This window comes from Monodon monoceros, unplaced genomic scaffold (genome assembly GCF_005190385.1).
Source record: "Monodon monoceros isolate NGI ecotype Baffin Bay Population unplaced genomic scaffold, NGI_Narwhal_1 Super_Scaffold_22, whole genome shotgun sequence".
Classification (NCBI taxonomy): domain Eukaryota; kingdom Metazoa; phylum Chordata; class Mammalia; order Artiodactyla; family Monodontidae; genus Monodon; species Monodon monoceros.
Window position 1 is genome coordinate 33,546,392 of NW_021703779.1, and position 13,589 is coordinate 33,559,980.

The window sequence follows — 13,589 nt, forward strand, 5'->3', positions numbered from 1 at the left end:
TATAAACCTATATTGAGAATAAAACATCACCCAGTAGTTGAAGTTCCTGTGTTCTCCTCTCTGATTGCATCTCTCAGAATTCCCCATGAATTTCCTTATATTTATACTCCAAATGTATGTGGTCCTAAATTAGATGTAATGTCTTTGAAAATTATTTCCTCCATGCATATGCTATTATTCTGCATGAATTCTTCTGCAACTTAAGTTTTTGCATTCAACATGTTTGTGAGAGAGATTTAGGTTGATATGTGCAGCACTGATTCTTATTTGTTTTGCCGGCAATGCTTTTTTATGTCGTGGTCCTAGTTTTGGGGAGGGAGGGAGGGAAGGCATGATGGAGCCACTTAAGGGACCTGTCCTGTGTCGACAGTCCAGACTGTGCTCTTAGAGTCCCAAAGCGGTGACCCATGGATCAGCTGCAAGGGTGGTAAACGGAATCTGGCTGGTAGAGGAAGCTCTTTATAATGGAAGAAGAAGAATTGACATAGAGAACCTGGAATCAACTAAATATAAGTACTCTTTGATGGTAATAAATACAATAAGTATTTCATAAATGCATGTTTACTGATTAAAAAGTGTTTTTTGAGTTAGGCACATCACTGTTTCAAAAATTAGACACTCTTACAAGTGCTCTGAGGAAAATGGCCTAATTTTCCTCTCCTTTGTTTTTTCCACCTTTGCAGCGTTTTCTGGATTCTGTCCCAGCGGATCTGTTTCCTGCTCTGTAACTTTCTGGGTTAACGTTGAGCATCATTAGGGAAACTCAGCTGTCACTGGACTGTACACCACCACGAAGGCTTTGGAGATCTTTTCAGTTAAAAGAATAATGACTTTCTTGGAATGTAATCCCAGTGGAGCTTGTTTTCTGTGTTGCCTGGAAGAATCCCTGCCTACCATCAGCAGTTCTTCAGAGACCTTATAAAAGCCTCTCTACATCAAGCGACTGAGTGACTCTGGGTTGTTCGGGAAGACCTTAAGAATTGTGGATATCAATTCACCTGGAAGATTCAACCACTGCTACTCAGAGCTACTGCTGAAATACCATGTCTAAGAACTCGGAGTTCATCAACCTGTCATTTCTGTTAGATCATGAGAAGGAGATGATCCTGGGAGTCCTAAAGAGAGATGAATATTTGAAAAAAGTAGAGGACAAGAGAATACGGTAATGTTCTTTTGTCTGCCTTCCTTGACTGTTTTCTGTTTGAAGCAATTTAGATCAGAAATGGGGCAACTGCAACCACATTGGTGACACGTGTTAGTCAGTGACTTCGTAGAGTGCAAGCGGTAGCACAAATATTAGAAAACATCTTTGGCACTTTATCATTTATCTAGAAGGAAGGATGGGATTGAGCTGTAAATAGGTTGATGAGAATGTCAAGTTGCCAATGACATCATAACTCATAGGTAAGTGGAAGGACTGCTCAGGTTTGAGAACCAGCTCTGGGATGTACTAGTTGTGTGACCTTGAACCAGTGACTCAACTTCTCCATGCCTTGGTTTCCTCATCAATAAAACAGGGATAATAGTAGCACTCATCTTATAGGGTTGTTGCAAAGATTAAGGAAGATAATGTGTAGTGCCTGGTACTTAAGTGCACAATAAATGTTAACTATTATTTATTTATAATGCCTTTCTTAGGTCAGTCTTAGTGGGAATTTGCCTTGACCAGAGCTGGGAGAGGAAGGGGATCTGGAAAGTGAAAAGTTCCCATTGTATCCCAGAAATCATCTGAATTTCTTGAAATAAGTTTCTGTGTGAGGAAAGTTGAGTAATGTGGGCAGAGTTGAGTTTCACATCAGTTGTAGGCAGGGTTGATATTTAGCTGGATCCCCAGGTGTGACCTCATCTGTCTTTCAGCCAGTATCCATTCTGATTGGTTACGTCATCTGTTCTGAATGATCAGAGCATCATTCTGATTGTTTGCCACATTCATTCTGTTTGGTTGCTGCCTGTCCTGTCCTGCTTGTTAACTATATTTGGTTAGGGCTTCCCTGGTGGCGCAGTGGTTGAGAGTCCGCCTGCCGATGCAGGGGGCACAGGTTCGTGCCCCGGTCCGGGAAGATCCCACATGCCGCGGAGCGGCTGGGCCCGTGAGCCATGGCCGCTGAGCCTGCGCGTCCTGAGCCTGTGCTCCGCAGCGGGAGAGGCCACAACAGTGAGAGGCCCGCGTACTGCAAAAAAAAAAAAAAATATATATATATATATATATATATGTATATATGTATATATATATTTGGTTATTACGTCTCAACTCTGAGTAGAGGAGCAAAGATAAACAGAGTTCCCTCCTCAGTCACTGCCTACTACTGTGCAACGTGTAGCTTTTGTACATCGCGTGTCTACCAAAACTGCAATCAGAAGCTTATGTTTGTTTTACTTGAGGAGAAAACTCATCATAAGATTATCTTCACATGTTGCAAAAATATTCAATGTGCCTAAAGCAACTAGGATCCTTAGAATTGGAAAGATACTGAAATATTCTTGACTGATTCTTATTTCATAGTGAAGAGCTCAGAATTTTTATTTCCATCATTTCAAGGTATTCCGCCAATCTTAAAGGCTTTGATTAAAATTATTGCACTTTTTCTGTGCTTAGAATTCAGGTGGCAATGAAATGCAGTTAATGATTTTCAAGAAATCAGTAATAGTTTTGGCATTGGTAGTCCAGTCATGAAAAGTGACTACATTTTCTAATGCGCTGCAAAAAGTTATATTGTTTATGGGGGGCAAGGTACAGAGCAATTATTGATAACATTCTCAGGTGAATTCAAAATCACCCTGTTTAGGAAAAAGCAATTTAATAACCAGATCCCAGGAAAGACTGAAGTACAATGAACAGGACTTTGTTCAGAATATTTGTTCCTGTCATTCTCAATAGCTATTAGTAATAATCTATTACACTCCTCCTTCCTTTTTCTCTATCTTCCCTTGCCTTCTTTCCTTATTCTCTTTAACAATTGTGTCATATACAACAGAGCTCTCAAGAATAAAGCTGTTGATTTCCTGATTCTTTTAAACATTTAGAGGATAGCAGAAGAAAGGCTTTTTACAGATCTAAGAGATACTTTTATAGAAAATAGATTTTTTTTTGAAAGTGGCAATGTCTTGTTCCCTTCTTTCATAACAACACTGACTAATATTTAGTTCGTGCAGTTTTTTTCTGCACTAACTGTGTTAGATGCGTTGTCTCGTTTTGTTCTGAGCTACCAAGACAGGAGCCCAGGCCAAATGACTCAAGGCTCTGCCACTCTTCACAGCTTCCTGTATTGAGAAGCCACGCCGAAGTGGGTGGCATGGGTTTAGAGTGCGTTGCTGTTGAATCACCCATCTACGTTCGTTGATTCAAATCTTAGTTACACCATGAAGTCTTCGTGTCACTTTAGACTAGTTGCCTCCATAGATCTAGGTTCCTCATTTGACAAAACAGAAATAATAACATTAGCTACCTCATTAGGCTGTTGTAAGGATTAAATAAGCTAATATTACCAAGAGCTTAGAACAAGGCTGGCCTACAGTAAGCACTTAATAATCGCTGGCTGACATCATTAGGCTTATTGTTGGTTTGTGTTGCTCTTGATTTATGAGTTGTTGTGAATACCATCAGTGCTCCACTCCGATCCTTTTGAGCCCCTTTGTTGGATCTGTGCTCTCATCTCCCAGTTTCCACGTGCTTTACTTCTAAAGACTGGCACCTACTACCTTCTTTAGAGGACTACCTTTGGGTGGCTGGAGTTGCCCATAGGAGTAGAGAGCCACAAATGCCAGATAAACTTGAGTTTCTGTCCCTACTGGGCCGCCCCGGGCCAATGGCTGATGGGTACAGAAACCCTTGCCTGAACGCAAGACCGACCGTACAGTGCAACTCCTGCTTCAGAGCTCCCCATGGGATCATGCTGAGACTGGCCTTCAGGTAAAAATCAGTCTTCCTTAGTCCCCCTTCTCTTCCCTTTCCTGCCTCCCCTACTCCCTTATAGATTCCTCCTGAGAGCATTTCATAAATCACTTGCACAGGTATCTACATCTCTGAGTTAGCTTCTCAAAAGCCCAACCAGGAGATTTGTCAGACCAGTCAGTGAACTTAGTCCATTTTCCTTGATATCCTCCAAAGTCATCAACACAAAGAATTTATGGTGTAGCAGATTTTACTGCAACTGTAAACATTCGTGCTAGCTATTACAACCATTGTTTTCACTGTGCTACAGAGGTGTAGGTTGATATTTTGTGGGAGTCTGGAGGAATAAGTAAGCTATTATGGATAAGATAGAAATTGAAGGAATGGTTTCACAGAAGAGCTAACATTTGAGTTTGAGCTGAGCCTTGAAATGGGAAAAGGATTTTGACATTGGCAAGTATAGATCAACTGTGTTTCAGCTGTTTATCGTGACCCACAAATTTGCCTTCAGATTCCGCTAGTAAGTTTCAGAAGGAAGTGGAAGCCAAAGAAAATTTTTAAGAATTACGATGATTACTAAGAAGAAACTGATCTGGAAAGTTAGTACATTGGAGTTTGGGAAGCAGTGGATTTCTTGTTTGTTTGTATATTTATTTGCTTGAGTAGGTTGTCCTTAGAGATAAGGAAAATAGAACAATGAAAGAGTGTAAAAATGGTATTGAATCAACATTTTAGGCCTGTTGCCCAACTGTGCTCCACAGTCCGTATAGCCACTGAAGTGTGTGGCATTAATTAAGGTGGTGAAGCCGAATCTGGCCTCTGTACTCCGACACCTAATTAAATCGCGGAGACAGAGTTTTGGGTGAGGTAGAAAAGAATAGCTTTATTGCAAAGGGGGGCACAAGGGGCTAACGCCCTCAAAACTGTGTGTCCCAATGCAGGGGGTGAGGGTAGGGGGTTTGTGAGGAGTTTTATTATCAGGGGGGCTGGGTTGCTGATAAGGAGCAGGGTGCGTGCAAGGCCTGCATTCCTTCAATCCAGAGATTATCTGGGGTCAGGTGATGATGGGTGAACTGTGACCTTCTCTGGAATGAAGAGTGCTTCATCAAGTAGTTAACATCTTCCATTTGGTGGGGGTTTTAGTTCTGCAGAACAGCTCAAAGATATTGTTATGTGTATCCCTTTAGGGGGAACCAGGACCCTGCCCCAAGGCTGCACTATTGTGTCTTTGAACTGTCTCTGCATCCCCTCCCTTCCCTGATTAGCAACTGTTTCTGAAAGGCTTTCCGTGCCCAGGAGCCCCACAGAGTCCTGCTCGGTTTCAGTGGGACTGACCTCTAGGTGCTTCTAAAGGTGCTCTGCACCCAAAGGCACATGAAAAGTCTGATAATTACCTCCAGGCATGAATTGTAGGCTGGGAAGAGACATTAGCCAACTACCAGAGCATTCTAGGTTGATCCAAGAGGCTCAAATATATTTATTCTTCTCCTTCCAACTAAGAAGGAAAAAGAGGTAGGAGATATCTAGACACAGGTTTCAACTATTAGAAAGTAAGTTTTTAAGATATTCTCTGTGAAGAACAAATCACTTAGATGTATTGATGGCTTTAATGCAATGAAGAAAGAGGGAGGAACTGATGCAAAGAAAATTGAGCTATCAACAGTAATTGCAAATGGAAAAAAATACCGACCGTTTGGAACCACAAAATAAAAATCTTTATTGATCATTTTGTTCCTTAGGTTTTTCTAACTTTGGAAGAACTCAGCCTAACAAATAAGAATACATGCCGCATAGTATCTACTCCAAAAAAAACCTCATTAAAAAATTCTTACCCTACTTGATTTTTCACACCTAAAAACAAATACTGTTCAATGTCTACTTTGTGGTATTGGGCTATATATAAGAAATCTTCAACTTATAAGTGACTATGTTACCAAGTCCAAGCTCACTCTGCTCGTCGCACAACAGGCCAATAAATCGGGAGACGAGGTGTTGAGGCAAGGAAGACGACTTTATTTGGAAAGCTGGGCATCTGAGAAGATGGCGGACTAATGTCCCAGAGTACCATGTTATCGGGGTCTGGATGCCAGTTTCTTTTATAGAACAGAGAGGGGGAGGAGGTGAGGAAGTAATATAAAAAGGCCATAAGTCTTGCAAAACATCTCCTGATTTGGCCAGCCTCAGAGAGGGGATGTGTTTATTTCTTCTTTCTTGGAGCCATTCACAGGTGGGCAGGGTCAGAATGTTTCCCTGTGAGCTGAACAAAGGCACTTTAGTTTAACATTCAGGCAGAGGGGCAGGGTTCCCCAAGGGAGGCCATTATGTATGCTAATAGCTATAGACAACATCCTTTTGGTGATTATAGTAACAAAAAGCAGCAGAGAGCAAAGGTTAAAGTAGAAGAAACAGATCCAGCATGGAGTCAGATTTTGTTCTTCCCTGTTACAACTGTTCATTTCAGCAGTTCATCTGTGGGCTATATTGTCACTTAGAGGCTGTCATTTCCATTTAGCCACAATGCAGGAAAACATATCTGGCCTTATGTTCTGTTTGGCACCTATTCTTGGGCTTGTGTCAGTGGTGAACTCTGTTGGTTGTCTTACTGCGTACATTTCTCTTTTCTTCATCCCTACCCAAAACTCAGTTTTGCTCAGCTCCAGCAATGGATTTGTTAGGACAGTCCCTTGACTTTTTTAGGACAGTCCCTTGACTGGGATTCCTCTGCCAATTATTATTGGTCTGATGGTGGACATGAGACCAAAGATGACCCACTCAGACATGTATAGCCTGAATTTATGGAAGGTTCTCTTTCTCACTGGATGGGTTCAATGAACCATGTGATCCTGGTTGCTGCTGAGTATAAAAGCCAGCACAGTGATGAAGCGGAGCCAATAGGTTGGCAGAAAATTGTTGCCAGCATCCTGATATGCTAGAACCTGCCACACTTCTGGCCTTATTCTTTAAGCAATATAATATATTTCAGTGTTATTTATAGCAGTTTGGATCAGATTTTCTGTTACGTGCAGCCAAAAGCATCCTACAACCCCCAGAACTCAGGAGTAATCAACATTTGTTGAGCGTGTTCTATGAGCCAAGCACTCTGTATTCATTGTTAGAATAATGGAGGTGAGCAGAGACACAATCTTAATGCTTGTTGGATCCGTAAACATAAAACAGTTCGCAGTCATGGATCAGGCTTTATCTATGGTATAAACCAAGGGTCAGCAAACTTTCTGTAAAGGGCCAGATAGAGGATGTTTCAGGCTCTACAGGGCATATGCTCTCTGTTGTGACTATTTCACTCGGCCTTTGCAGGGTGAAAGAAGCAATAGACAATATGTAAACCAATGGATGTGGCTGTGTTCCAATAAAGCTTTATTTATAAAAACAGGCAGTGGGCTGGATTTGGCCCAAGGGCTGTGGTTTGCTGACCTTTGGTGTTGAAAACAACACCTTGGTAAGTTCTAGCCTTGGGAATAGCTGCATACACCTGAAAGCTTGATAAGCCATCTTGGGGAGAAGCAGGACATTTATAGCCTAAGAGAGAAGATGGAGTTGGACTAGAAGCCGTCAGCTATCAGAGGTACAACATGGGCTTCTGTCTCGGAGGTTAGATGATTTCACAGGGTCCTTCCATCTCTAGGAGATTTTGATGCCTCACCCAATTTGTAGTGGCTCACGTGCTGGACAGCTTCAATGTATTTCATTGCCTCTGTAGAAGAACAACAAAATGATCTGGAGGTATAGAAAATAGCAAGAAATAGCAGGAGGTTCTGCACAATTGCAAGGGACAGATTACAACTCCATTTTCCCAATGAGGTAAGAAGTATTAATTTCCCTATTTACAGGTGGGGGAACTGAAGTGCAAAGTTAAATAACTCACCCGAGATCGCACAGCTAGTAAGTAGCAGAACTGTGATTTGCATTCCCCACAGTCTGGCTCCAGAGCTCACACTCCACTCTTAGGTCACTTTTAACTTCTGAGTGATATATCTGATCTCTCAGGGGGGCTAGAATAAAAGAGATGTCAAACTCTCCAGTGCCTTCCTCACGCCGGAGAATGGATTACTCAATTCACAAATGGATACTCATTTAATCCTCATGTCATCCCTGAGGTGTATGTACTATTATAATGTAGTATAGCTGTGGCAACTGAACCTTAGATTAAATAATTTGCCCAACTGGTAAAGATGAGAGCCGAGATTCTCTCATTCCATTTTGCTTCCTTTTCCTCTGTGCTGGGATGCTTCTGCGGTAACTGCACCCATTCCGACCCTGTTGAAAGCCCACAGCTTTTTACTAATAGCTGTCAGAGAAATGGAACAAAAGAGAAAACATTTCCTTAGCCTGGTATTTACTGAAAGCTCTGACATGTAAGCTGTATAACACTATCCAAAGTTATTACGACTTTTATTGAAGCGTTGCTCTCACAGAATAAAAACTGACAAGAGTTCCTTATGTTGTTCTACCCTTTATGCTGACTGAGAACCAAAGTGCAAGCATATAATGATTCGTTCCACACAGCTAGCCCAGCTGAGACGGGCCACCAAGCAAACCAGAGGTTAGTATCATCAAGAGACCACAGAGATCAGCCTGGGAACTGCCATCCACCTTATGGCTTTGTCTTTGGGTTTGATTCCATCATTTTACAGCAGGATGGGGGAAGAAAGAGAAGGAGGGAGAAACAAAAGGGGAAAGTGCATTTAAATTGGCTGTTTGGAATCCTGCAGATAAGCTAAATATTTGGTTCAAATGGATTTGAAGCGATTTCAAGAATTATCCATTCACCGGGCAAGTAAGGGCGACCAACAAGTGCCAAAAACAATATCTTAATACCCTACAATTGTTTGATCTGTGGGGCTGTTTTTTCAAATCTTATCACTACCACCAAGAACAGAATTGGTTTGACCTTCTCAAGAGCGTAGACTCACTGTCCCCATAAAACACCAGGAGAACTATTAGAGTGAACTTCTAGTTTGGTAATTTCTTCTTATTATTATTACTTTTTTTGCGGTACACGGGCCTCTCACTGTCGCGGCCTCTACCGTTGCGGAGCGGAGGCTCAGCGGCCATGGCTCACGGGCCCAGCCGCTCCGTGGCATGTGGGATTCTCCCGGACCGGGGCACGAACCCGTGTCCTCTGCATCGGCAGGCGGACTCTCAACCACTGCGCCACCAGGGAAGCCCACCTCTAACATTTTAGATTTCAGGAATATGACCGTTGTATATCAACAGTTTATCTGAAGGTTCCTATAGTAATAGGAGTTAGGTTTAATTGATTTAACTGTGTAATAAGATTAGGCGACATGCATTTAATAATTTTTCTAATCATTATTTCATTGCAGAGTAATTAAGCATAACTGCTAAAGATTTCATGCACATATCTAAAATTGATAAAACTTCTAATGACAAGAGAGTTTTTAAGTTTTTAAACTCAATAATGCACTAGGATCTATAAAGAGCATCAATATCTACAATATTTTTGTATTATAAATTCTTAATTCACAATTAAAGAAATATTTAATATCTTCTGATACATTTTTCATTATGGAAGTAGTTATGATTATTATAGAAAATACATATAATATGAACTTTATAAACTCACATGAGATCCCTCTTCCCAGAGATATTTTCCACTTTTGTTGAATTTGCTTTCTGTTGCTTTTCTTTGTGTACATGTAATTTTCACATAATTGGAACCACATTATATATGTAAGTTTGTATCCTCTATCTTTGCTTAACGATATTTAATGAACATTTTTGATGTCATTCAAAATTCTTTTGAAGCATCATTTTTATTAGCTGGATAAGATTTCATAACACGGATGTGCAATATTTTAACTTCTGATTTCCATGAACATCCTTATTCTTAAATCTTCTGTCTTAATTTTTTATTATATTATGATTCATATTTTGATTTATACTTCCTTTAAATTGAAAAATTGTTTTCCAGAAATGTGTCCATTTCCTCTTCACCAGACTGTTACATTACATCACTGCCAACATCAGAATTATTGTTATAGATCTTTACTAATTTGATAAAGTAGTGTCCTATGTTAATTTGCATTTATGTGATTATTAGTGTTTTTACATGATTGTTAGCCATTTGTATTCCCTCTTAAGTGGATTTTTTATTCGCATTGTCTATTATTATTGAATGTTAGTGTTGTTTTAACATTTATTTGTATGAATTTATATTTGGGAAATAATTTCCAAGATTCAGCAAAAATTCATTGAGTACTTATTATGTGCAAGGCATAGGAGATGGAGATGAATTAATTTCTAGTTTAACAGAAGCAAAGTTATATTTTATTGGATTTTTCAAAGTCTCCACTTTCACAGTAACTTACACAAAGAATATGTCAATTTGATTTAAAATACAAATAACTTACATCTTTGCCAGACTCTCTACAATTCGTATTTTAAAGGCAGGATTTGCATTCTTCTCTACTTCTGTAACAGTATACATGCTATTTATTGGTATGGAAATTAGGGTAAGTTCAGCTCTGAGCGTCAGAAAATCAAAATAACAGTGGCTTAAGTAAGAGAGAAGTTTTTTTTTCTTTTTTTACCTTGATGAAGTCATGAGGAAAGCAACCCAGGGCTGGTAATGGTGGCTTCTTGCTCATCCGAGGCCCAGGGTCCTTCTAATTGGCTGTTCTGCCCTCTTCAACATGGGCTAACACCTGTTAAAGTAAAAAATTATTCTGACACTTATTAAAATGGTAAGGAAGACTCTATTCAGGACTATTGCCATAGATTTCAAGACTATCATGAAAAAATAAAAGTAAAAACAGACTGTGGTAGTAGGAGAGGGAGATCAGGTTCAACTCCAAATACAGCAAAAGCAGTTGCAGACATACAGCCAGTAAGTAGGGTGAGGGGGTCAATTAATGGAAAATTACTAAAGCGGAGACATTGATGGTAAGGGAATTCTTACTAAATTGACTTAACAGAATTCTTACTGAAGGCAGGCCAGAGTGATGTCAGATATCAAGGGGTAGGGGGGCACGGGATTCTCGCTAAACTGATTTAGTAGGACTCTTACTGAATCTGGGCTCTGCAGGTTGAAGACAGGGCCCAAGGACAAGGTCTAGTCGAAAAGAGACCTCAGAGGAGCCTGTCTAAAGTTTGGTCAAGGGAAGAGTCTGAGTCACACTTCATGGTCCAAGATGGCTGCTCCAGCTCCCATCATACTGCCCTAATTCCAGTCAGCAGGGAGAAGGGACAAGGGCAGAAAAAAAGACACTTTCCCTTTCCTTAAGGACATTCCTGAGAAGTTTCACGATGACCTTGCTTACATCCTGTTGGCCAGAGTGTAGTCACATGGCCATACTTAGCTGCAGGGGAGCTTGCATATTTAACTGGGAAATGTAGTTTTTACTCTGCGTGGCCATGTGAACAACTCACTCTTGGAAGTTTTATGGCTCTAAAAGGGTAAAAGGAATGTTGAGAGACAACCAGCAATTTGAGGAGATGGGTGCAATTAAGATCATGCATCTTATGGATCAGATTCGTTTATTCCTCAGCACAAATCTCATCTTCCTTTTTATGGACTCTGAAAGCAATTAAATGTCAGTGGTGATTTTCAATGAAGCATTTAAGAAAAAAATCATAGCACATAAAACAACATTTATATTCATCCTCAATGAATTTCAAAGAAACGGTGATTTGACATTTCTTGTACCATGTACTGATAACTAGGAAAACTGCTGAAAGTGTTTTTTGAAATAATCTTTATCTATGGAAATATAAGTCCCCATAAGCATCACCTAAAGAGGTAAGTGGGAAAAATTAAGTACTGATAACTGCCTTTGCTGTGCATGTAACTCCTTTTTTTGCTGCATTTAAAATTATTTAGTTTACACAAATTCAATTTCCAGACAGTTGAGAAGTAAACTCCAGCTATCTCTTTATAAAAATTAAAACTAGTATGTACCTGTACTCAGCAGAAGTAGTTTTAAAGAATTTTTCAAGGGCAACATGTTCTCTTTAAATTATCTTTTTTGTGTATGAATGCCCAATTTCCTCCCATCAAGTCAATTCTGTCCTTTCATTGTCATAGTAATAATCTTTAAAAGCCCCGTATTTTATCCTTTTTGTTTGTTTGTTTTTTTTAAAACAAATGCAGGTTTCCTACTTCTTATTGTACTGATTCTATCTCCACATCCTCTCTCTCTGAGTAATTTACCGTGTGGATAACAGGACTTTCTCCTGGTTTTTTTTTTTTTTTTTTTTTTTAACCTGTAACTCCAGAACATTTTAATTCTAAAGAGCTTTAATAAATAAAAAGCCCCAGTTTCCAAATATCTATCAAAAACACAATGAATAACGAGTCCCATCAGAGCTGGGGAAAAATTTTTTTTAAAAAGGAAGGGGAGGGATGAAGGTAGATAACAATTTTCTTTTCAAAAAGATAAAGATAAGACACTGCTTCCTCAAATAACCACTCAGAATGTCACTTGAGATGAGTAGGCAGGAGGAATCTAACGGTCCATATTTGCCTTGTATACAGTACTGGGCAACTAAACGCCAACTTAGCTATTTAGGGATGGCTTATTAAAACGTTGAAAAAATGAAAGACTTCATCCTTGTCATAGACCACTTCGGTGGAACATTCAGTGCACATGACTGGGTGATAGATTTCTTCCACATCTGTCTCTGCCTGCTCCGCAGCGTCTTCTTGGTTAGACCTCATCTTCTTATGGCCTCGCCTTTTCTTCCTGTTCTCTGGGCTTTTGTATCTTAGAATCTCTTCTTTGTTGATAGAACAATTCATTACAAACATTGCTCTATACTGAGTTTTGTATGATTCATGCCTTTGGTAATCAAGACACAGGGTGGTCATGCAGGCCAGGCAATCCAAGACAGCATCACTATTTGGAAAAGGCTGTTGTTGTTGACGTGGCCGCTGTATTCCAAAACCATGGTAGCCTCTTCTCTGTGCATCAACCCAGGCCTGATCTCTGTCATCTTTTTCAGGACCGTATAGTAATTCATCATTTGTTGGAATTCTGTGTTGTTTCTTCTTCTTTTTCTCGGTCACCTGTGCTGCTTTGTCTTCATCCTCAGAATCAGAATCCAAATATATATCGTCATAGTACTTTGTCGGAGCTGTTCCAACTTTCCCATTTCCTGAGGAAGACCCTGTTTCTAGAGAGGATAACTTGTCCTCCATTGTTTTTATGGTGGAATTTAATTCAGCTTCCATTTCTTTTTCAAATTCATCTTCACTAGAGGATTCACTTTCTCCAGTAAGACATTCTCTGATAAGTTTTCGTTTCTGGTCAGGAGTTCCATGTAAAAGCACATCCACCTCATCTTCAGAACTGTGGCAACTGTCACAGGAATATAAAGCCTCTTTAAAGGCATTTAACTACATGGGAATTCCCTGGTGGTCCAGTAGTTAGGACTCCATGCTTCCACTGCTGGGGACCTGGGTTCAATCCCTGGTCGGGGAACTAAGATCCTGCTCAAAGCCAGCTCCTCACCACTAGGCTCTTCAACTGCGTAGGGGTCATAGTCATCTTGGAGGCGGTTCATGGCGGCCTGCCCCCTCCGATACCGTCCACAGGCGTCGGCAGAGTACCTGCTTTCTCCGCAAGTCCCTTTCCTAAAGCGCTCCAGCACCACTTCCGCCCGCACGTTCTCGCCCTCACTGCGCGCCTGCGCAGATCTTCCAAGCGAGGGGCTGGAG

At 40.4% G+C, this 13,589-nt stretch overlaps 2 protein-coding genes across 3 annotated transcripts in view; one reads left to right on the forward strand and one right to left on the reverse strand.

The window, feature by feature from the left end:
- The first annotated feature begins 1,043 nt into the window (after nucleotides 1–1,043).
- Nucleotides 1,044–13,589, forward strand: part of SYTL5 (synaptotagmin like 5) — a 101,302-nt gene continuing 88,756 nt past the window's right edge. For both annotated transcript variants that reach the window (XM_029240911.1, XM_029240912.1), the window contains exon 1: nucleotides 1,044–1,162. In XM_029240911.1, coding sequence (XP_029096744.1) covers nucleotides 1,044–1,162 — 119 coding nt within the window. The remainder of the gene's footprint in view (nucleotides 1,163–13,589) is intronic.
- Nucleotides 12,438–13,435, reverse strand: LOC114906384 (E2F-associated phosphoprotein-like). Its single transcript, XM_029241171.1, has 2 exons — nucleotides 13,365–13,435; nucleotides 12,438–13,224 (listed from the first exon to the last, which is right to left on the reverse strand). Exons 1-2 carry the CDS (start codon nucleotides 13,433–13,435, stop codon nucleotides 12,438–12,440), a joined length of 858 nt encoding a protein of 285 aa, XP_029097004.1.

Excerpts from the sequence above, each read along its gene's own strand:
- LOC114906384 (XM_029241171.1), bottom strand. The coding sequence starts at position 13,435 with ATGAACCGCCTCCAAGATGACTATGACCCCTACGCAGTTGAAGAGCCT. Across the intron at positions 13,225-13,364 it reads GGTGAGGAGCTGGCTTTGAG|CAGTTCTGAAGATGAGGTGG; the intron begins CAGGATCTTAGT and ends TGACAGTTGCCA.